The sequence below is a fragment of the Hemitrygon akajei genome, chromosome 6, assembly GCF_048418815.1.
Source record: "Hemitrygon akajei chromosome 6, sHemAka1.3, whole genome shotgun sequence".
Lineage (NCBI taxonomy): Eukaryota > Metazoa > Chordata > Chondrichthyes > Myliobatiformes > Dasyatidae > Hemitrygon > Hemitrygon akajei.
In genome coordinates, this window is record NC_133129.1 from 152,654,203 (window position 1) to 152,679,974 (window position 25,772).

Here is a 25,772-nt window from a genome sequence, read left to right on the forward strand (position 1 = left end):
AAAAAGATCAGAAAAGGAATTGGAAAGTTGAACAGTCACTGGGAAAGACAGGAACGGTCATAGTTAGTTGGTGGCAAATGTGACTTACATTTAACTTGGTAACCTGTGGAAAGATCACTCCTGTTTTCTTGACCATCATCAACTAGACTTTACCAGAGATCTGCAGGTCATGAAAACTTAATTCATTGTTTCCATTACAAACTAGACCACTGAGACAATGCGTGCAACTTTCTGGGATTACAATTCTCCTTCCTAAGCAGTCCTTCAGGATGCAGGATAACTTGCTCCCACTCTAGGTTTGTGGGTTTGGTAGTAGCTAAGGAGACTTTTTCACAGATGATGCAATATGCTGCCGATATGTGAGATGGTGCACTGTTGCTCCCAATACATGGACTCAAGACTCTCAACACCACCCCCAAATGGTTCGTGTGCTGAACCTCTTTACTCTCTTTACAGTTATGACTACGTGGCTAAGCCATTTATAAATTTGCCAATGACACTGCTATTGTTGGTGGAATCTCAGATAGCGATGAGGAGACTTACAAGAGTGAGATAGATCAGCTGGTTGAGTGGTGTCACAACGACAACCTCACAATGATCATCAGCAAAGCCAAGGAACCCACTGTGGACTTCACGAAAGAGAAGTCAACAGAACACTCAAGTCCTCAATGGTGGAAAGGGTGAGCAGCTTCGTGTTCCTGGGTGTCAACATCTTGGAGAATCTAGCCTGGGCCCAACACATCAGGAGTTCGAAGAGAATTGATGCGTTACCAAAGATTCTTACAAATTTCTATAGATGTAAAAAGCTTTCTGCAATGCAGTCTCCCTGCAAAGCGTTATAGATTCAGCCAGCTCTATCACAGACACAACCCTCCTGCCATTGAGGACAACTTCTTGAGGCAGTGCTTGAAGAAGGTGGCATTTATCATTAAGGATCCTCACCAACTGGGGTATGTTCTCTTCTTACTACCATCAGGGAGAAGGTACAGGAGCCTGAAGACCCATATTCAAATGATTTAGAAACAGCTTCTTCCTCTGCACCATCAGATTGTTGAACGGCGTCTGTGAACCCATGAACCTCATTATTTCTTTTTTCTTACTTTCTTTATTTTTGTAATTTATAGATTTTTTTTTATGTCTGCATAGTACCGCTGCACAAGACATCAAATTTCTTGTCACAAATCTGATTCTGATTCTTCAAGTAAGCTTTTAATACATTGTTAAATCTTTTCCTCTGGTCACCTGATAATCTCCTCCTATTAAAGGACATAGATTAGAGTAACCAAAAAGAGGCTTTGTTTTGGACTTTAGTGTTAGCCAGGCAGGTAACATGGCCTGGAAGAAGACACTGAACTTTGAGGTGAACTGGGAAGGTTTTGTAGACAGCAATGGTCATAGTTTTCAGTACCTTGAGATGCCAGCTGTAAGAGGTCTAGGTCTCAGGAGCATATATGAGGCAGGGATTACTACTGCCTAGTATTTCATAAATTTTGTGCCAGGACTGAGTTCTTCATCTTCAGAGTCTGAGTTCTTAATCTTCAGATTTTGAGGCCTCAGTGAACTGTGAAGAGCAATGTTCAACAAAGTTGCATTATTGCCTCAAGACTTCTCTCTGCAAAATTTTGCTTCACTTCCAACATAGAGGAATTATCTTCAAATCTAATAGATCTTCAGAATTAAATTCAATTTCCAAGGACTACTCAAATGCACCTAAATGCCAGTGGTCAAGATGCATTGTGCAGATAATGAATGTATTAACACTTGTCCAGGAGGGTGAGCACCACTCAGTCACCAAAGTCTAGAATGCTGGCTAATTCCTGAATATATTAATTTTCATTGGCTAAATCCCGCTATTGCTTTCTACAAATCATTCTTTCCTACATCAATTATGACCTGAAATTACATTTTTATGCACATTAAACAAGGTAGCTTTCTCTGGGCACATTCCAGTACTAGTTAACTCCTATGCTTTCACAAAATAATGCCTCAGGCATATCCAGAGAATTGGATTTTTTAAATATATGGATTGGGTTACTGATGATGTAGGCAGACCAGAAACATGAACAAGTCTGTAGCAAATTTGTCACTTTATATGGTATTGCAATGTTTGGCACTGATGATAAAATGCATTACAACTGACATGAGAAGGGGGAGGGGACAAGTTTGTTAGTAATAAGCTATGCAGAATTGGTAACTATTTCAGAAACCTAACTTTGTTTTGTACATTATTATCTACAACAAATCTGAACTCTGCTTTAAAAGTTTCCATTTAGACACACGTTCTTATTTATATTTTTATTTTAACTTGTAAATTGTTCAATATACACAAACAATGCAAATTTTTAATGCATCTAGTTTATAACAATTTTCTAAGTTTTTAAAAAACCTTTGAGTTGGCAGTTTTGAACAATGTTACCACAGGGTGCCAGAGCTTTCGGGGAAAGCCCTATAGTCTATTGTAACGAAAGGTTTGACAAGCTGTGCCAAATGGCTTCTTCAGAATACAAGATTTTAATGAAGTGACTGGATTCTTTGTGCTGCAACTGAGTATCACAGATGCAAAACTTTATGCCAAGAAAAATAACTGCTGGTTTCACCGCATGAAATTTCACACATAACGAAGACTACTATATAACTATGCAATTAATCTGTACTTCATATAAAATCCTTCCATCCATTAGGTTAGATACATTGAAATATGTATCAAAACAGTTAACAAAGTAACATTTGAAAAAAGTGACATTGTTGCAATCCCAGAGACTGAAACTTGTACAAGTCACTACAACTGCCCTCATTCCTTTCACCTCCCACATTTAATTACACAGACGAAATGTAAGTAGAAGTTTAAGAGTTTAAGCATTCCATACAGCTCATTTATAGAGGCCCGAGGTGCTCAGGAATATCATTTTATTTTTGTTTATTTACATGGTGCACAATACGCCAGTGCAAAAAAGGATCCTGGGCGGAGAGCAGTGATCACAAGTATTCATGCTATGTACCATGTTTGCACATCCTACCATTCCCATCGAGCTGATGAACTATGACACAAAGGAAACTATAAAATATACCCACAATTTACGCATGATTTCTCTAACACATTTTCTTAATATTTCCACTTAACATATATACTAAAAAAAAGATGTGGTTCTGTTTTTTTTTAATGTTGACTTAATGCATAATAATTTTTATTTCATAGGACCTTACAAGTTAAAGACTAAAGATGCTGAATAAAACATATGCCTAAACGCCAGAAACCCGTGAGTATTTCATTAATATTCTCACAATAGAACGACAAAAGAATTTTTAAAATTGCATTTCGTTTGCAATTCACCAGATAATTTTTAAATGGGGGAAAATCAAGACGCAAGAGACTCTGCAGATGCTGGAAATCTTGAGCAACAAACATGAAATGTTGGAGGAACTCAACGGGTCAGGCAGCATCTACGGAGGGGAATAAACAGTCAAAGTTTTGGCTGAGATTCTTCCTCAGGACTGGAAGGGGACAAGAAGCCACAGTAAGAAGATGGGGGATAAGGGGGAAACAGTACAAGCTGGCAGGTGATAGATGAGACCAGTGAGAGAGAAGATGGGGAAGATCGAGAATGATGTGAGAAATTTGGAGCTGAAAGGTGGAAGAGGTAACGGACAGAAAAAGGAGGAATCTATTAAGAGGAAAATTGCATTGTGAATGCAGAAAGACAGCTTTTGTTAAATTAGGATAGGAAAATCACAAGCAGACAATCCTAAACTCCAGGAGCCACAAGTTCAACTTAACTATTTCATGGTTGGCATGGTCCATTTACAAAGTATTGACCAACCCAATCTTAAGTAACTTGGCTAATAAGTGTCAGGGCAGTTTTATGCAGATACATGTAAATTTTTTTAGTCAGGGAATATGGACACTGAAGTGGGAATATGCATTAAATAGAAGATTGGTACAAATCATTCTTTGAGAGAAAGACGATCAGGTTGAAATCTATGAAACTGCTGGAGATCAGTTACAGAAAAAAACTTAAGAATAAGATAGTGAGTAAAGCAGAAGCTTTTCCATTTCAAGGGTAAGTATAACAAGTTACCAGGAATAGTTACTAACATTAGCAGTATAAATATGTTTAAAAGACCACTCTTAAGGCAGAATTGTTTGAATAAACAGTATCATTGGGTCCAAGGTGGCCTGATGGCCTTATTTGTGTTTCTATATTTTTTACTGCAACATATGTTGCTGCCTTATGTTTGAAGTGGTTTTGCAGAAAGGAATCAATTCAATCACTTTATGCATTAAATCATCACAATGATTCGAATATTGGGAGGGAAACAAGATTAGATTCAATTCCAAAACAGATCCAGTCTGGATCAACCAAATGACCATTTAGCATTCCTGTAGCAAAAGAATTACGGTACACTACTAAATGTTATATTCTACAAATAATTCAATGTCTTTGTACCTTAAAAGGCTGAGGCATTCAACAACTTGAATGAAGCAACTTTAAATTAAGGAAGCAGACATTGTCACTCTGTATAAAGGAATTTAATTGGAGTGTTATATCCACTTCTCAAGTTCAGCTGGAGAGATAATGAAAACCTCACTGGAATAAAAGAAAGTGTCAGATTTGCCATTTATCTTGCAACAGATTACCATGTAATTGCCATCTTACTTAGTGTAAGTTTGCTGTTCCCAACTGGTAACCATATTCATAACACTGCATCAGTGACTATACCACAAGTCTATTTCATTGACCCTGGTAGTCAAAGTCGATTTATAACTTCCACGAGGAAATCTGCAGATGCTGGAAATTCAAACAACACACACAAAATGCTGGTGGAAGAAGACCTTAGGGTCTCGGTCCGAAATGTCGACTGCACTTCTTCCTGTAGATGCTGTCTGGCCTGCTGCGTTCCACCAGCATTTTGTGTGTGTTGTTTATAACTTCCTGTTTTTCTTTGAGAGTAAAGACTTTTATGTTATGCTGACACATCCCTCAGGTGTATGTGCCAGCTCTATAGCTCAAATCAAGTCTTAAAAGAAAATCTTAATTCAGGATATCTTCCTTACCTACTGGTAGAAAACAGTAATGGCACTAAAAGTAATGATTTGTCCACTATTCACTTCTTGTGCCACAGCCTCACTTAGGGCTGGAAGAGTATACTAATCTTGCTGCTAATCATATCACAAAGCAAGGTTCCCTTTCAGAACTTACCTCAATTTTGTCTGTTTTAGCATCACCCCAGTAAAGTTTCTCTTCAGCATAGTCTAATGCCAAGCCATTGGGCCAACCCAGAGAGGTGTTTACCAAAATTATTCGATCAGAGCCATCTAGGTTTGCACGCTCTATCTTCGGGCTTTCACCCCAGTCCGTCCAATACATATAGCTGTAAGAATAGTTGTAACATTAATGTTTGAAATTTTTCTGATCATACTGCAACATAAATGCTGTTGAAAACAGTTAATTAATAGACCAATTCCTTACTATTTACATTTAAAATATAATTTGTAATTAACCGTACTCTATTATGTTTAAATAAATGATAAATTGTACACACACCCAGTTACTGGATTAAGGACAATTGCTCGAGGTTCATTAAGACCTTCTGCTATTAATATTTTTCTAGATGTGCCATTGAATCGAGTCACTTCGATGCGATCAGTTCCCGTATCCGTCCAGTAAAGATTCTGTGCTATCCAATCGACAGCTATTCCATCTGGATGGCTAACTTCTGTGGTCACCAAGGTCTGGGCCCCTGAGCCATCTAGAAATGAACGACGAATAGCTCTAACTTCATCATCAGTCCAGTAAATATATCCCTCCACTGGATCATAGTCTATTGCTATTGCATCCCGGATATCATCAAGTTGCAGAATGACATCTGTGAAATCTGGCATGTCTAAGGAGATCCGACGCAGGTCCGTTCTTCTTGCAAGCAGCAACACCTCTTCAGCACCTAACAGGAAACAGTAAAATAATTAACTGCAGTGTTAGCTCAGAACTTCTAACAGCACAAAGATACACTCAGTGGCCATCTTATTAGGTACCCCTGTACCTTATAATACAAATATTTGATCAACCAATCACGTGGCAGCACCTCAATGTACTAATGGCATGCAGACATTATCAAGACGTTCACTTGTTGTTCAGACCAACCATCAGAATGGGGAAGAGATATGATCGGAATGGTTTTGATCATGGAATGATTGTTGGTGCCAGATGGAGTGGTTTGGGTATCCCAGAAACTGCTGATCTCCTGGGATTTTCACACTCAACAGTCTCTAAAGTTCACAGAGGATGATGCGGGAAACAAAAAACATCCAGTGAGCAGCAGTTCTGTGGGCGAAAATGCCTTGTTAATGAGAGAGGTCAGAGGAGAATGGCCAGACTGGTTCAAGCTGACAGGAAGGCGACAGTAACTCAACTAACCATGCGCTTCAACAGTGGTATGCAGAAGAGCATCTCTGAATGCACAACATGACAACCCTGAAGTGGATGGGCTACAGCAGCACAAGATCATGAACATACAGAAATATACTTTGTATTATACAATTTAATTTGAACCTTTTACATTGCCAAAGCTAAATAAAATTAATTATAGAGGGAGCCCTCCACTCCAGACAAATAGGAGCAATAAAAAAGCTCTAGTCACATTCATTCTAATATAACCAACCACAATAAAATGGAATTAATAGATATAAACTTTTCGCAATGGGGCATTTTAATGGCTAAGCAGCATTAATGAGAGCTCATCTCAGTATCTTTTCAACAAACAAAATTAAAAATAATTTTGAACAAATTTTTTTTCTAGTATCTTTGGTTGAATATATAATTGCATTCAAAATCACCTAATTAAACTGATTAGAAAGACCTGCTAGTCTTGAATTGGAACGAAATGACAAATTCACTGAAGCACATCACCACTTATCTTTGTTCTGGTAAGTTCATCAGCCATTACAGTTTGAAGAAACCTATTTGCATTTCAATAAATCCAACAAAAATCTTATTTGTATTCAGTTTCTTAAATGAATTTCAGAAAATAACAAATAATACACTAAGCAACACACACAAAACGCTGAAGGAACAGGCAGCAACTATGGAAATGACTGAACAGTCGATGTTTCAAGCCAAGACCCCTGAAGGGGGAAGATGGGTGAGGAAGGTCAAGGGCTGGAGAAGAAGGAATCTGATAGGACTATAGGAGAAAGGGAAGGAGGAGGAGATTTAGGGGGAAGTGACAGACAGGTGAGAAGAGGTAAAAGGTCAGAGAGAGGAATAGGGGAAAGGTGGGGGGGGGGGATAATTTTTTTAACTGGAAGGAGAAATTGATGTTCATGCCATCAGGTTCGAGAGTATCCAGACAGAATACAAGGTGTGGCTTTTCCACTCTGAGGGTGGCCTCATCTTGGCACAAGAGGCCAGGGACCGACATGTTGGATCAGGAATGGGATTCAGAGTTAAAACATTTGGCCACTGGGAAGTTCCACTTGTGGTGGATGGAGCAGAGGTGCTCAATGAAGCGGTCACCCAATTTACAATGGGTCTCACCAATGTAGAGGAGGCTGTATCGGGAGCACTGGACACAATAGATGACCCAGCAGATCCGCAGGTATCTTCTTGATAATTATTCCAGGACAGCTTATTTTTGAAAATGATTAAAGTGACTTTTATTTGGGCATGAGTTATTCAGTTAAATACTCTACCAGCCACCTGTAGTCATTAGATCATTTGAAAAATAATTATGAAACACTGTGGTATTTTTGTACTCTGTGTGGCAGTAACAATAGATTCACATTTATTTTGATAAACTTCCTCCAAAGTGGTTGATCTTCAATTGCCTCTGAAGAAGGACATTTGAAATGATAACTCAGTTTTCCTCTCTACAGACTCTGTCTGACCTGTTGTGTTTACACATTTATTGTACTTATTTCAAGATTCCGGCATCTGGAGTTTTGTGTTAATTGCTTGTATTAACGTAGCACCCTTCAGGATATCACCACATCCAAATTGTTTTTGGATTTGTACACATCAGCCCTTGGAGTACAGTGATCTTCATGGTAGTCACTTTGGTAGTAAGGGGACTTCAGAAAGGGAAGGTGATGCCAAGTAGAAACGTGGTGGAATCTTAACATTGGCCTTTCGTGACATCAGAACAATTAAGTGGATGTTGACGTTTTTACAGTTTGTAAGTTATTAGTTAGGGTTAGGTGGAGAGGGTAGGGCAGCTTGACAGAGTGTAAAACACAGCCTGCACCAGGCGAAAGATCCTCCATGTTCTGGTACTTCAGACAACCACCTGCAGTTTTAAATATTGCTCGCGGCAGCACCGTGAGCATGGTGTTTCAGAGTTGAAACTAGGGCTACAGTCCTTCTGTGCATCTGCAAAGTGAAGAGCTCGATGGATGGAAAGACTAATCAAACGGGTTTAAGTGTGAGCAGGTGTATTGGGCAGGGTTGACTACTGAAAAGACTATGAGAGGTAAATAGGTCCTACAGAGGCTCTCTGAGTCAATCTCACACATTTATTTCCTTTTGCCTCAGAATAGAAGGATATCCATTAGAACAGAGACGAGGAGAAATCTATTTAACTAGTGGGTATTGAATCTGTGGAATTCAATGCCACAGACATCAGTTGAAGCCAAGCTATTGGATATATCTAACGTGGAAGTTAGGTTCTTCATTAGACAGGGTCTGAAAGACTCTGGGGTGAAGGCAGGAGAATTGGTTTGAGAGGGTAATCAATCAGCCATGATGGAATGGTGAAGCAGATGCGATGGGTTAAATGGCTTAATTCTGCTCCTGTGTCATATGGCTTTTTGGGTGCTGTTGGTGGTGTAGAAACTCAATGAGGTAAGGGGAGGCAAACAGACCTTCTCTGTAGCTCTGAACACTAACTCCACGATGGTATGTTGCTTCCCTGGTCAAGGATATAACTAAAAAGAGCTACAGACCATTTTGAAGGGGGGAGTAAAAAATCAGAAACTGTGGTCAACTTTGGGATCAATGGCATAGGAACGTTCCATCTGGTTAGTCTGTAACCTGATGTTATGAACAACGAATTCTCCAATTTCAGCTAACCTGCTCCCCCCTCTGTCTATTTCTCTCCCCCTTTGATTTACCCAGGTCCTCTCATACACACCCTACTTCACCAACTCCTAGACCCCTAGACCCCATCCCGTTTCTTTCCCCTACCCTACCTACTCCATCTGCCCATCACATTTATCCCACTGAGTCTCTTAGCTCCTCTCCTCACTGTCCCCATTTGCCCCACCATACCCCTTTATTTAGTTCCTCTTCAGCTTCCTTTACCAGATTCCATAATCTACAGACCTCTGTTGCTCCAAGCCTCAGTCTTCATCTCCACCCTTCCCTCCCTCACCTGGTTGCCAGCTCATGCTCCACCTCTCCCCCATACCTCTTTATACAGGTATCTCTGTCTGCTCCTTCAGTCTAGAATGTAGATGACGTCTCGACCTGAAACTTTGACTGTCCATGTCCTTCTACAGATGCTGCCTGAAACACTGAGATCTTCTAAGTTCTCTGTTCCAAGTTCTAGCATCACCAATCTCGTTTTCCCGTATCTAGTCCAGTGTAGTCAGGGACAGCATTAAGCACCGTAATTTTGAGTATTGGAATCCAGCTGGCAAAACCTGTCGCTTTACTACTTGAATCCTGATAAAGGGTCTACGACTGTTTATTCCCCTCCATTGATGTTGCCTGACTTGCTGAGTTCTTTCATGTGTTACTCAACATTTCCAGCATCTGCAGAATCTCCTGCCTTAACTACTATGCCCGTGTTAAGAAATTCAACAATCCAGCCAATGACAGAGGCAAACAGTTTAATGTAGGGGGTCACAGTGTGAGGCTGTAATGTGATCATGGACTTCGAATTTGTTAAACCCCAAAAAATTTTCTGTGTATATGTTTACAACCCAAAACATCATAACCTTTCGAGATTCTGCCTGGGCATGTTTCTATAATTTGAAGTTATTTGGTCTAGCTTTGCTTGAAGATCTTTAGAGAACGCTTACAAATTTCACGTAATTGTTGGTGAGACTTCTGCAAATTTGAACAAGAAGTAAGTTTTGGTACATAATAAGGAAAATTTGGCCACAGCACAAAAATCGGGATAGATCTTGATAAGTGTGGCTCACTGTGCAAAATCCTTATTTGCATTATCCCCATCCCTGTACTGCTCTGATGCTTGTGTCTCTGTGGAATGTTGCTGGATTGCTGGATCTTGAAACCCTCAGAGATAAACGTGTTTCAAGTAGTACAGTGCAAAGACCCTGGCCCCAAAATTACCCTGACATCTTTGGCAGAAGGCAAAGCAAGGGGCAGAGTTTTGGCTTGTGTCAAAGCTGTGAAATATTTTTAAATGACAAAGGTGATGCAAAAAGGCATTAATTTTAAAAATATGTAAGTTCATTAAAAATCTGCAAAACCAATTACAAGTCACTGAAAATGACAAACTGAAGCAAAATCATTTTAGTAAACTTTTCAATCTACAGGCCAAGAAACCCCTTTTAATTGAATAGTGACTCCAATTCTGCACCAGGCCCAACATTAAGATCTCGGTGACAATTACTCAAAGTAAAGCTCCAAATCTGAGCAAAATAAGACTACTGGACGATGAAATCCAGTGGAGTAGGGTAAACATTAATGTATTAACTTCTGTCACTTTGTACACTGAGTCCATTACACACTGGTAATTTCCTAACATCACCATCCAGGAAATGGTTTCTCTTGAATACTACCATCACTGAGGAGGTGAAGATCCACAGTCATAGATTCAGAGAGAGGTTCTTCCCTTCCGTCACCAGATTTCTGAACGGTCCGTGAACACTAGCTCATTATTCCTTTCTGCTTGCACTGTTTATTGATTTTGAAATTTATAGTAATTTTTATGTCTCTGCGCTGTACTGCTGACTCAAAAAACAAATTTCATGTCATATAAGACAGTGATAATAAACCTGATTCTGATTCTCTTATCTGTGGCTCTAAAAGCCCACTTAACTAGATAGTAAAGATGCTCAGTGTCTTTCCCCTCAACCTGAGGGTGTTTTTCCCGATTCACAAATACCATACATGTGCATTTCTCTTTGGCTGTTGCCTGTAGAACTAACAGCTGTCACATCATTGCCACACTGATAAATGGCAACTGAGACCGAAGACTCTCAATGCCAACCCCAATGCAACGGCATGAATGGTTTCCGTGGAAGGGAAAGGAGCAACACAGAGTGCTCCCCTGTGTAAAAAGGCATCTCAAAAGGCCACCACATAATCAGGATCCTCAAAGTATGAGCTCCCAAGCCACTAAAATAAAGGCTCCTCTAGGGACCAGTGACTACAGCATCCTGCATCAAGTTAACTAATATAGAAAAGTTGTAATGCTTGTGGATGAGTGAAAAAAATGGTTAAAACAGGAAGTCTGGTAGATGCAGTAGACAAAACACAGACGTGCCAGTAGGGAACTATTAATTTTCCTCTCTGGCAATTTGCTCCTTGTTTTATTGTGAGTGAGAAACTCAATTTGAGGATCACAGCTTTAACAACTTAGAAGTGTGCCAGATGGTGTGATTGGATGTGTGCATGGCGTGACACAAATTACAGGCACATAGAGGTGCACTATGTTTGGAAGAGCCTAGGTCAATTTCCTGATGGTTGCAAATTTTCCCAGATAGGCTCATTTGCAGATCTAAGTTTGAGAATAGCCTGGGCTAATTTTCCAATACTTGGTGTTTGTCCCAATCACTCACCCAACTTAAACCTTCAGGTTCGAATCTGCATCATAAAAAGCATACCCTAATGGGTAATGCATACAAAATGCGGGAGAAACTAAGCAGGTCAGGCAGCACCTAGGGACATTTCAGAACAAGACCCTTCATCAGGAGACAAAAGTTGAAATTTCAGTCTGAAACCCTTCATCAACACTCAACTGTCAACATTTCAGGCTGAGATGCTTCATCAGGATTAAGAAAATTTATCAACCTGACATACTGAGCTTTATTTCCCTCTCCTTATACGGTCCTTCAATCCCCACTAACCCATTGGACTGTCCTGCCCTTTACCACTTAGTTCATCATCTTCAGCTGACCTCTTCTTGTTTTATCTCTTGAATTTTTCCCGAACCACTCATCTTCTGATCAACTCCACCCACAAGGCCTCTCCACCATCTTGGCTCAATCATTAACTGTGAGGGGCAGACCTGACAAGCCCTGAACCAAGACCAACTCCTCATCTCCGAGCCCCTCTTCCCCATTTGCCTGCAAAGCACTGTCAATGAAAGAAAGAATATTGGGTTATTCAACAGCATGTGGTACCTTAGGCCCGGAGTTATGTTGAATTCTTATGAAGCAAGCCTATAACCAAAATAATGGGCAGATCACCTACCAGAGTAACGCTCTCCTGTGAGCACTGAAGGATTCTCTGCCTCTATGTACACCTTTTAATTTTTTTTAAAATTTCCAACATATAGGATTCCTAAGATTCTACTTCTTTTCAAATGTCAAGTCATCCGCAAGAAACAATCAATCTCTGAGCACAATAGTGTTTGAAATACTATATTAAAAAAACTAGTAATTAAGAAACCTATTTAGAGTTTGAAATCTTTGAAAAGGAGATCTATAAAAAAAATTCAATTATTTTTGAAGAAAATTTTAAATGACAGCTGTGCACAATATAAATAAATGGAGAGTATAATTAATTTTGAAACAGAGTTTTGCAAGCCATTAACTGATTATTGATTAAGGCTGTGTTATTAAGTCGTGCTTCTGTCCTGAAAATTCCAGTTAAATCACCTTTGTGAAACCTTAGTCAAGAGTGACAAGAAAAATGAGTGAACATCCCACAAGCTGACAAAGATGTTTTTTTATCCTTCTCTGCATCACCTCACATTTGACAGATGACAAGACAGTTTATAATATAGTAACAAATGTGTCAATTTATCAACGTAACGCAAACAAATGTAAAGAGCAGCCAGAGTTCCCCAAGCCCTGCCAGAACCCCCTGCCATTTGTCTTTCTGCTAATCAGATTAGTACAATGTGCCATTGTTTCATCTAACTTCTCAGTCAACACCGCTGGGACTCTTGTATTTCCACTCTCTAACTGTGTAATGAAATAGGCAGTGAACAACTTAGCTCCAAAGCTATTCTTTATCCTCTCTAAATGCAAAAATAATTGTAATACTGTAATACGGCTTGAATGGAACTAATTTCCAGCATTCATTTGTGCTATGTTTGGGCCTGATGTGATTCCTGCCTTGAGAACGGTTGTTTACTTTACAATCTACACTTTAGTTTTAACTTACAACTAATGTGCCAGGAAGCTGTTAAGGTTCCCGAATGAATGCACAACGTTGGCACTTTTCACCAGGCATGTTAAGTGTTTCAAGACTGTGGAAGCATGAATAAGTTTGACTCTCAACAATCACCATTCATTACATTACATGCATGACTTCAAGCAATGTTGATTGATCCTTTGTTCAAAATTTCAACTGGCATACAAAGAGCATGCAACATTTTTTAAACTTAAGGCACCACAATCACAGGAAAATAACGGTAACAGCAGATTTATAACAGATAATAAAATTGAAAACAATATTATCTCTTCCAAGTTATTTTTGAGTAAATAATTTTTCTTTCTTTTTGTTTTGCTCAGCACTGCCTGGAACATTAAAACTATTTCCACCTAAGTTGATTTAAGAAGAAATTAATAGATTGTGAGTGGCTTTGGGTGATATTTCAATATTCCTGATGGAAAAATAGTCAATCTGCCTATTTAAATCTTGTACTGAAATAGAGGCAACTATGCTTGTTTAAAAGCCATCCCTGCACTTTCATATAAATAAAATACGGAATGTAAATTTTAAGCATGCTAGTATGTATCAATTTCAATATGTTCACAGAGAAAGCATTCAAATTTACATTCAGCGAAATTTGGATCTGAAGACAAAGTGCAGCAGATGCTAGAAACCTAAAATAAGAACACAGAATGCTGGAAATACTTAGTAGGTCAGGCTGCTATGTAAAGAAAGACACAGGATTAACATTTCAGGTTAATAAGTTTTCATCAGCTGAGATACTGCCTGATCTGTTGAGTATTTCCAACATTTTCTACTTCACATCTGTTATGAGACAACAAGACTCCAGCTGAGATAATGTTAATTTACACCTGAAAATAAAACTGTGGAAGACATCATATTTGATGAATTTGTTAAGATGTCTGTTAACATATAGAATATTGTAAATTAATGCTTTAATATCAGAAAAATATGAAACAAGAATTCTATGGCTAAAAGGAACTGAATATCATTAGAGAGAACATTAAAAATGTTACTAATTTAGGAAGATAAAAGTTTGAGGACTGGAATACAGACATGAAAAAACTCACTGCATATTGAAACATGGTGGAGTTTTGGTGTCCAGGAGACCACTAAGGTTTGGGAATGATCGGGATTAAATCTTGGAAAATTTAACAGTGACAGAATACAACGTTTTATTGAGATAGGAAAAGGGGGCAGGGAATCAAACCGTTTCCAGATTGGTTGTCATGTTAAATATGTTACTGAGGGTGTGAATTTCTTACTTAACCTTTGGAAATTTCACTGTGGGTGGCAGGATTCTTCAGATTATAGGAAACGTGGCAGCTGCAGTGAGGTAAGGTCAGGTGAAAGGCAAGTGACTTTCTGGACAAGAGTGTAACTGCTGAACTCCACGAAATACAGAAACACAAAACCCACACACAAACAATGCAAATATTAGACTTGAGGTTATATCTTGGAATTAAAAGAGCATGTTCAGAAACTCCAAAACCCAAAGCATACTGACAAACCCTCCAAATCTTATTATGTAACTTACACTAATAATTATTCCACTAGAAAATATTTGACAAGATTTGTCAAGAAACTGGGTGTTGCCTCTACAGGAGTGTGACTTGATCAGTTTGAAAATGCATCTATGTTTGAGATTCAGGGCAAAGTTTGTTGCTGAACAAGCTGTATGCATTCATGACCTTTTTTTTTCCACGCTCTAAAACTGGGTGTCAATTGATAGGTGGTGGTCAGATCCCTGATGATTGTCAGAGGCAAGCTTGGTGAATGGAGGGTAGAAATGTCATAAATGCTGGTGCTGAAGGTAGGTGAACTGACTTTGTAGTCTTGGGAGTTAGTAATTGTTTGTAGTCATGGGTAGACATTCAATCAACAATCAGCTGGATATTGTGCAGCTTTAGTAGTCAGAGAGTGGTAGCCTCGTAGTGGGTGGGTAAGCTGGCAAGATTGCTAGTGTACACAGGTAAATCTTCAATACATATGTACACGGGAGTGATAATTGCATATCACGTGAACTCTCTGAAAGGTTCACTTTTCATGAAATTGGATCACAAGTGCAAAGGAATGTGGTGGTAATAACATGTTCCAATTTCTAAACTGTTCTGTTTTACTTTTACAATTTAGACTTAGAAATTTCCTTTTATTTACAAAACTACCATTGGACGGCTCTGCTACTTCATAATTAATACAGGATCTCCATTTTACCCATTCAGGAAAGAGGTCCTTGAGCGAGTGTGTGAACTATGCCAGGATATTGACTGTAATAAAATGGAACAAGTTGTAGATGCAACCAGTAATACTTTAATATATTGCATTTATCCAAATATAGCTCAAACCAGTGAAAGAGGATTTTCTCTTTCATCTGACTGAAAACATTCTGCTTGACTTTTGGACATATAAATAGAAATTTTTATTTACCTTTTTTTTGTAATTTATTTTTGTTATTGAAGTTCATCATCAAACATTTCCATAAGATGTTTTTCAGACATTGTACATATATATCATATAATCATATATGTCACAAATCTCCACATAGTATTTATCTGAGGTATACACTTAATAGAGAAAAGAGTGGAAAGAAAAAACAAGCAAAAGGAAAAAACTATGTACAAGTAGGGAGTGATCTTTTTTTTTTACACAATATATTCATTGGATTTACCTTCTTTACATATCTTTCCATCTTTTTTCAGCTGGACACCAGTTGGGCAGGCACATTTGAAGAATGGTTCTTTTGGTGACAGTAGGCACAAATGGGAACATCCTCCATTAATTTCATCACACGTGGTGGGAACTGCAATAGATGAAGGAAAAATGTAGATGCCTTCATCTTTTCTATCACATAAAGTAAAACATTCAACAAATGCTCAAGCTAAAATGAATCAATTACTAATCTCTTGCAAAAGCAATTAATTAATTATGCATCCCATACAAAATCTATCTCCCTCCTATTTCAAATTCTCACCTCTCATCTTCTAAAGACATTGCATGATTTACAACAGGGTCAAGAATACTGTAATTAGTTGATGAAAGAAAGAAAAATTAAAAAGAAATCTTTTGTCTTTGATCACTATTCAGTGACATTCTACAGAGTGGTACAGTACTGTGCAAAAGTCTTCGCCAAGTATATCTAGCTAGGGTGCCTAAGCCTTTTGTACAGTACTGTCGTAATTTTGTATTGCATTGCAATGTAATTGTAATATATTGCACTGTACTGCTGCAAAAAAAAAACAATTTCATGACAAATGTGATGCTGATACGGATCTCCATGATGATAAATCTGATTCTGATAGGGGTGTCCATTGAGGACTGAGAGTGGGAAGAGAGCAGGGAGAGGGGAATCATGGTTTGGAAAAGGGAAAAGGAGAGGGGAGAGAGGGGGAAGCACCAGAGAAACATTCTGTAACAATCAATAAATATTTATTATGATCTAATAAACCAATTGTTTGGCGTCAGGTGACCTTGCCAGGTGTTATAGTGCTGGGTGAGTCTGCAATCCCCCACTCTGGCACTCCTTCTCTGCCATTAATCCTATATCCCTTCTGGAGAGCTCCACACTCACTCAATGTCCTTTGCTCCCGCCTGATTTGCAAATTTGCTCTCCACTCCAAAATAGTCTAATGCAGCTTAGTTGTATATATGAGTTTACGACTCTCACACAGTACTGGTGAATAGCATAGTCTGATGTCCAAGCAACGCTGGTAGACAGGATGGCGAAGAAGTGTATGGCACTCTTGCCTTCCTCAGTTAAGGCATTGAGCTGGAATGCCATGTTACAGCTGTGCATGATGTTAGAGAGGCTGCAAATGAGAGTACTTTGTGTAGCTCTGGTCACCTAGCTAAAGGAAGGATGAGTTAGAGAGGGTGCATAAAAGGTTTACAAGGATGTGGCTGGGAATATAAGGAGAGACTGGATAGGCTGCAGCTGTTTTACCCTGGTGGCTAAAAGATGACAGTTTGGAGGTTTATGAAATCATAAGGAGCATAGATGAGGTGGATGGTCACAGTCTTTTTCACATGGTAGAGAAGTCTAAAACTAGAGGGCAAAAGCTTAAGGAGTGAGAGGAAAAATTAAAAGGTGATCTCGGAGGCAAACTATTCCACGCAGATGGTGGTGTGAATGGGATACAGATAGCCGGAGGAGGTGGGCACAATTAATGTGTTTAAAAGGATATTATGGATAGGCAACAACACACACAAAATGCTGGTAGAACACAGCAGACCCTTTGTCGGGTCTCGGCCCGAAACATCAACAGCGCTTCTCCTTATAGATGCTGCCTGGCCTGCTGTGTTCCACCAGCATTTTGTGTGTGTTGTTTGAATTTCCAGCATCTGCAGATTTCCTCGTGTTTGCTATTATGGATAGGAAAGCTTTAAAGGGACATGGGCCAAACAGACAAACAGGACTAGCTCAGAAAGACACCTTGGCTGGCATGAACAAGTTGGACCAAAGGGCCTATTTTGATGTTCTGTAATTCTAAATTTTATGATTAGGTATAAATAGATTTTTCATGTATAAATTAAACTATTTATTTGTATTATCTCAAATCTCACTGTACCCATATACATTCCAGGCTGAGTTGGATCGGGATTAACCAAATAAATCTCAACTGATTTCTCAGTCTCCCAAATCTGATGTTCAGAAACCAATTTAAAACAGTTTTACCACAAAAAAATGTGGCTTAGCATCTTAACTAATCACATTTTTGACCCTTTAATTCCTCTGCCCATTTTGAAATCTGCTATTCCCATTGCCAAGAATGCAAATAAAATGGCATTGGACAGTTACAACTGTTTTCTTTGTTTTAAAGACACCTTTACCAGCATATAAACAGCAGACTTTGATTTTCCAATGTATTTTCTTTCTTTCTTAATTAAGAACCAATTATCTTTGAAACAGCAAAGTTGGAAGTGACTCATAAAACTGAAATTAGCAAGGCTGGCATGATGTAGAGATTAGTTTTACATGGCATGACAAAGAACAATTTAGTTTAATTACGATGTTTTGAAGTTAAATATTTTTAAAAGAGCTATTTTTTGGACAGACTTGCTCAATTTCAGATTTGGACTGGACTGATACTGACTTGCTCATTTCAACGTGAATGTTTTTAAAGTTAAATCTACCTAACGAGCTTGAGATAAAAATGTCACCACATCACCATCAAATCCTGCTCTTAAGGAACCAACATTAATCCTTAAAAGCAGCAACCTATCCCCCTAACAAAAGACAGTATATTTGTCTTTCTCCTTAAAGTAACAGTACACTAATAAAACATGAATACGCATGATTCTTGAGATTCATGGCAGGTCATTAATTATCAAGCATGATCCAGTTATTTCATTAAAAAAGGAATTTCAATCGCACCACCAAAGTGTTTTTCCACACTTTATAAGGGGATTTTTTTTGGGTTGATCCACCTAAGCTTACAATAAAAGCAAGACTTCTGGCACAGATTTTAGCTTTTAATTAGCTTTTAGCAGAGGTTATCTTGCAGATATTTTGAGGCTGAAGTGGAATTAGTTGGGGGAGGGTACGGAATGAAGAAACTTCACTGTGTGACTAATTACTGCACATTGCTTAATCATTGTTTTTAATGACTGAACTTTATTCTAAAAATTCAAATTTTGGTTTCAATTTACAGAAAATCAGGCTTGGTTGCATGAGCTAACAATATTAAGTGGCTAAAATCTATTAACAGACAGAGATGGAGGACCTTCATTGCTGCCCTAAACGCCGGTGGCGTAACAGGCAGTAACTAACTAACTAATTAAAATCTACTGAAATGGCATAGGGTAATTTGGGTATTACACAGTGCTAACATAATGTACATTTCCTATTTAAAACAAGTCACTTCATATTTCAGCAGATCCACTATAAGGAGTGAATGGGGACAGGAGGGAAGTTCTCTTGTTTGTTGGATGGTATTTTTGAGCTTACAGACAGATCTTAGAGAACAATTGTCGTCCACTAACAGCTCAGCTGTAGGAGCCCAGCTTGCTAAAAGAAAATATGTTCAGAAATTTAAATGGAGTTGAATTTATGCCCTTTGCTGTTTTGTATTGAAATTGTATAAGATTTTGAACTTGTTACCCAGTGAGTTCAAAGTGTAATGAAGGTGCAAGGATGTCACATTGGTTTTTGTTGAACACAGGGGAGACAGATTTTGTTACTGGTTGTGTACCACAGGAAACACAAGTATGACTGCAAAGTTGGCACTGCTGCATTTCACCTCTACCAAAGAAGTGTGTGGCCTGGCTATTATCCTCAAATGACCCACAGGAAATGTTTAAAACAAAGCACCTATCTTTTAAAAATAAATTTTTGCACAAGCTCATACTTGAAGCAGCACTCAATCCTTACACTAGATAAAACCTTGCCACCACCTCTATCGCCCCCCCCACCCCCCACTACATCAATACATGGCCATCACAACTCTACCGCCCAGCTTGCCCAGATCGCAGTATAGAAATCCAGCCATTACATGCCATTCTTGTGATGAACAAGCTATTTAATGCTCAAAGCCAAATTAGGCTTGGGCAACAAGCCTATGCAAATCCTCCCTCCATCTTTACATCCGTTTTAGACACACAGCAAATTTCTCCTTGCAGGTATTAAAAAACCATTGTCTAATAGATGAGCAACACACACAAAATGCTGGTGGAACACAGCAAGCCTGGCAGCATCTATAAGGAGAAGCACTGTCGATGTTTCGGGCCAAGACCCTTTGTCAGGACTAACTGAAAGGAAAGATAGTAAAAGATTTGAAAGTAGTGGGGGGAGGGGAAAATGCGAAATGATAGCAGAAGACCGGAGGGGGTGGGGTGAAGCTGAGAGCTAGACAGGTGATTGGCAAAAGGGATACTGAGCTAGAGAAGGGAAACGATCATGGGACGGGAGGCAGGGAGAAAGAAAGGGGGAGGGGAGCACCAGAGGGAGATGGAGAACAGGCAGAGTGATGGGCAGAGAGAGAAAAAAAACTAAATACATCAGGGATGGGGCAAGAAGGGGAGGGGCATTAACGGAAGTTAGAGAAGTCAGTGTTCATGCCATCAGGTTGGAGGCTACCCAGCCGGTATGTAAGGTGTTGTTCCTCCAACCTGAGTGTGGCTTCATCTTGACAATAGAGGAGGCCATGGACAGACATATCGGAATGGGAATGGGACGTGGAATTAAAATGTATGGCCGCTGGGAGATCCTGCTTTCTCTGGCGGACAGAGCGTAGGTGTTCAGCGAAACGGTCTCCCAGTCTGCGTCGGGTCTCACCAATATATAAAAGGCCACAACCGGGAGCACCGGACGCAGTATACCACACCGGCCGACTCACAGGTGAAGTGTCACCTCACCTGGAAGGACTGTCTGGGGCCCTGAATGGTGGTGAGGGAGGAAGTGTAAGGGTAGGTGTAGCACCAGACGCAGTATACCACACCAGCCGACTCCCTACGTCTAGTATTCTTCCCCATTAGTCTCTTGGGACTTTATACTTATATTTGAATCACAAATCTTATGTAATTCTGCATTTCCATAACATGCAGGCTGCAAGCAGTCAAATTTGAATTGAATGGTAGGCATAATAAATGGAAATTGATAGTAAAGTTATATTCCTGATGCTGAACTTGCAGTTTGCAACAAACTCACTGCTGACTGAAGGTGAAATTTCCTGCATGTATTACGTAGTTTATCTTAAAGCAAGCTTGCTGTTGGAAACCAGTCGCAGTGAGGATTTCAGCATTGTAAATGCCAGATTATGGAAGTGGGGATTCTGCCCTCAAAACAAATGATGAAATTTCTGACAAAGCCACAACCCTTCCTTAGCTGGCTCTCAAAATTTTCCAGAAACATTAAAAATCTTCTGCACACAAGAAGTGAACTGTGAAAACTTTAATGTCTAAAATACCCTAAATTAAAAATCAAAGGTCTAAAAAATAGCTGAATGCTTTTCCGTTATCCTCCTCAATTAAAATGAAGCAGGTCTTGCACAGATTGTTTCAGTGATCCTCCACACTAGAGAGCATGACATCTTCTGATGTTTTTGTCAGCTGTTTTTTTAATGGCTATAGTTAGTTTGCATCAACATATTGATGCAATTACAAAGGCTTGGCAGCAGCTATACTTCATTAGAAGTTTGAGGAGAATTAGTGTATCATCAAAGATACTCGCAAATTTCTACAAATGTAGCATGGAGAGCATTCTAACTGGCAGCATCACTGTCTGGTATGGAGGGGCCACTGCACAGGATCGGAAAAAGCTGCTTGAAATTATAAGCTCAGCCAGCTCTATCATGGGCAACAAAAGGCGATGTCTCATGAAGGTGATATCCATCATTCAGGACCCCCATCACCCAGGACTTAAGATATAGGAGCAGAATTAGGCCACTTGGCTCCACCATTTCATCATGGCTGATCCATTTTCCCTCTTCGACCCAATCTCCTGCCTTCTCCCCATACTTTTTCTCATTGATGCCATCCATCGTCAAGGATCTGACATGCCCACTTCTCATTTCTACCACAAAGGGGGATGTACAGGAGTCAGAGGACCCACACTAAATGTTTCAGGGACAGTTTCTTCCCAGCCGACATCAGGTTTCTGAATGGACAATGAACCCATGAATTTGACCTCAGTATTTTTCACTCTCTTTATGCTTTAATTTCCTTTTTATTGTAATACTTCTGATAGTAATTTATAGTTTTTATTATGTATTGCAATGTACAGCTGCTGAAAAACAACAAATTTCATGACTTATGCCAGTGATACTAAACCTGATCCTGATTCTTTCTAGGGTGTCTATTATCCAAACACAGTCAAAAACCCGCAGCAAATAGTTACTGGCAATTTTGAGACCTATGGATACATACAAGCATATAGTTCTGTGGGGACATACTACCCCCTCCTTGAGTGTAGCAATGAAAAGAAGGCATGTCGGGTTCTTGATTATGGATGGTGCCTTTTTGTGGCATTGCCTTTTGAAGGTGGCCTCAGTGCTGGGGAGGCTAGTGCCCCTGATGGAGCTGGCTGAGTTTACAAATTCATGGAACTTTGTCCAATCCTGTGCATTAGACTCTCCATACCAGACAGTGATGCAACCATTTAAAATACTCTCCTTTGTACATCTGTAGAAGTTCGCAAGTGTCTTTGGTGACATACCGATTCTCCAAAAACTCCTAATGAAATATAGCCGCTTCTTTGGAAGTGTATCAATATTTTGGGCCTGGGATAGATGCTGACACACAGGAACTTGTAAGTGTGTTTTCCCTCGACTTACTCTTACTGAAGTTCACAACCAATTCCTTGGTCTTCCTGATGTTGACTGCAACACTTCTCAACCAATTGATCTATCTCATTCCTGTATGCCTCCTCATCACCATCTGAAATTCTGCCAGCAATAGTTGAACTGTTGGCAAATTTATAGATGCTGTTTGAGTTGTTCCTGGCCACACAATCGAGGGCAAAGAGAGTACGGTAGGGCACACATTCTTAAGGAGCATAGTGTTGATTGTCAGTGAGCAGGAGATGCTATTTCCGATCCACACAGACCGTGGTCTCCCTGTGAGGAAGTCAAGGATTCAGTTGCAGAGGGAGGTATGAAGCCCCAGGTTATCGAGCTTTTTGATTAGAGCTGAGGGTATAATTATGCTGATTGCTGAGCTGTAGACAATAAACAGCAGAATGGCGTAAGTATTACTATTGTCCAGGTATTCCAAGGCCAATTGGAGAGCCAGTGAGATTGCATCCTGTCTATGTGGTAATTAACATATTCCAGCAGGTCCAGATCTTTGCTTAGGCAGGGGTTGATTCTAGCCATGATCAATCTCTCAAAGCAATTCATCACAATAGATGTGAATGTCATTGTGCGACAGTGCTCACCCTGCTCTTGTTGGGCACTGGTATAATTGTCACCCTTCTGAAGCAGGTGGAAACCTCTGACTGCAGTAGTGGAGGTTGAACACCTCTGCCAGTTGGGTGGCACAGGTTTTTTGAGCCCTACCAGGTACACCATCAAGGCTTGATATCTTGCCAGGGTTCACCCTTTTGAAAGATGTTCTGATGTCTACCTCCAAGACAGAGATCACAGGTTCACCAGATATTGCAGCGATTTTCACAGATGTAGCTTTGTTCTCCCTTTCAAAGTATTCATAAAAAGCACTGAGCTCATCTGGGAGTGAACCATCTCACCCATTCAAGATGTTAGGTTTTGCATTGTTGGAAGAAGTGGCCTGCAAACTCTGCCAGAGCCAGTGTGCAACCAGTTCCGGCTCTAACTTCAAACAGAATTGTTTTTTCACTCTTAAGATAGCATCCAACAGGCCAGACCTAGACTTTCTGTATAGCTCTGGATCACCGGTCTTGAATTCCACAGATCTAGCCCTCAGCAGACTGTGAATATCCTGGTTCATCCACGGCTTTTGATTTGGATATGTCCGGTATGTTCTCAAAGCCACACACTCAACCCTAAACATTGTCCAGTCCACTGACTCAAAGCAGTCCTGAAAGCACTCCTCTGTGTCCCTTGACCATACCTTCTTGGTCCTCACCACTGGTGCTGCAGTCTTTAGTCTCTGCCTATAGTCTGGGAGTAGAACAACAGCCAGATGAACTTCTTTCCAAAATGTGGCTGTGGGATGTCATGGTAAACATTCTTGATTGTTTTATAACAGTGGTCAAGTGTGGTGGCTCCTCTGATTCCACAGGTGATGTGCTGGTGGTGGTTGTTCAGAGACTTCTTCAAGCTGGCCTGGTTGAAATCTCTGACAATGACAGGGAAGGCATCAAGGTGGGCAGTTTTGTGCCTTCTAGTTATGTTGCTCAGCTCCTGCAGAACATGCCTGATATTGGCCTGAGGTGGAATGTACACCACTACTAGGATGATGGTGGAAAACTCCCTCGGAAGATAAAATGGATGACACTTGATGGCTAGATGTTCCAGCTTGGGTGAGCACTACTGAGACAGAACCATGATCCACACCATGATGAGTTAATCATAAAGCATACTCCACCTGCTCTGCCTTTAAAAGACTGAGTTGTCCTGTCTTTGTGGAGAATGGTGAGACCATTGAGCTGCAACGCTGCATCCAAAATGGTGGCGTGAGCCGTTTTTCTATGAAGTAAAGTACACAGCAATCCCTGATGCCCCTCTGCTACAGCAATCTTGCTCTGAGGTCTTCAATTTCATTTTCAGAGACTGTACATTCACCAGCAAAATAGTCGGGAGTGGAAATCTAAAGTCTCTACGTTTCAAACCAGTGTGGTGACCCCGCTTTCACTTTCTAAAAGGGGAACTACACTCATGACTCAAGCCTGTCATTTGAGGTTTGTTCATTTTTTATATCAATAGATTTTTTAAAACATCTTTAAGTGATGCTGCTTACTGAAGTACCCATGGTTGTGAATGTGTACTGCAGTAGTCCTAAATGTGAATACCTGATGATCCCATCAGAGCTGCACACAAACAGTTGCCACTTAATGATGCCATCTTACTCAGTCTGGTCTAAACTTGTGCTTCCAGATGGCAATGCTTGTGTCTCTGAACTACTTTCTGAAGAGTCAAGCACATCATTCCGTTTAAGGCACTCAAGACTGAGTAGTAAGTGCTGACCTTGTCAGGGACATCCTATGCCATGCCTGAACCTTAATGTTTGCCTTTACCATTATTTAAGTTGCCCATCAGCTAGTGTTCGAAATTATTTGACTGATCCAAAGTCTGTAATTTAATAGCTATGAAACAACAGGAAATTTGCACAAGACATCAATGCTGATCTCATGCTGTTCGGTTTTGTTTGAAACAACAGTTTAATGTAAGAAGAATTTTTTTTCAAGTTTTGTTCAGTTACTAACTTTCCTGTCCTTATCAACTGTCCTGTGAATTGACCCCAAGTTCACAGCAACTATATGAAGCAGCTGAGTATACATGTTATGATCGTTGTTGCTCCTCTCCACCCCTTCTGGCACATCAGGCAGTAACCTTGCCACTTCTTTAGCATTTATCTGTTTGTTAAACAAGGCCAAGTTACCAGCTCAATGCTCAACCCAGCAGAAAGTGTGCAAGGAGCCGGCTGGAGACCACTCACCTCGAAGTCTGATGCAGATACCACAACACCACTGGCCAGCTTGATATGTTATGATAACACACAACTTATAACTGTAAAGCTCAAATCAAAATGACACAATACACCTCAAACTCTCATGAAAATCAAAGAAGACAATGTAAGATAAAGCACCATATTAACTGGCTACACTTCGGTTATGTTGTGGGGCCTATGAGTGCGCTGCTATAGGGTGCCTTTGATATCTAAATTGCGGCCCCAAGATACATTCTGCCTGGTGATGCATAATAATTACTTAATATATTATGGTCTGATTTCACACTTGTGACAGGATCACTACCAAAGTAAAGCTACAAGCATTAAGGAATGCCAATGTTGCTGAAGAGCCTTCTTAAACAGCAGGCGAGCTATTTAGGAATT

The 25,772-nt window shown here is 39.8% G+C and overlaps 1 protein-coding gene across 2 annotated transcripts in view; it reads right to left on the reverse strand.

Moving 5' to 3' along the window:
* lrp5 (low density lipoprotein receptor-related protein 5) overlaps positions 1 to 25,772 on the reverse strand; it is a 223,274-nt gene that overhangs the window by 84,071 nt on the left and 113,431 nt on the right. For both annotated transcript variants that reach the window (XM_073049585.1, XM_073049584.1), the window contains exons 5-7: positions 15,976 to 16,107; positions 5,544 to 5,940; positions 5,199 to 5,370 (exon numbers count right to left, since the gene is read on the reverse strand). In XM_073049585.1, coding sequence (XP_072905686.1) covers positions 5,199 to 5,370; positions 5,544 to 5,940; positions 15,976 to 16,107 — 701 coding nt within the window. The remainder of the gene's footprint in view (positions 1 to 5,198; positions 5,371 to 5,543; positions 5,941 to 15,975; positions 16,108 to 25,772) is intronic.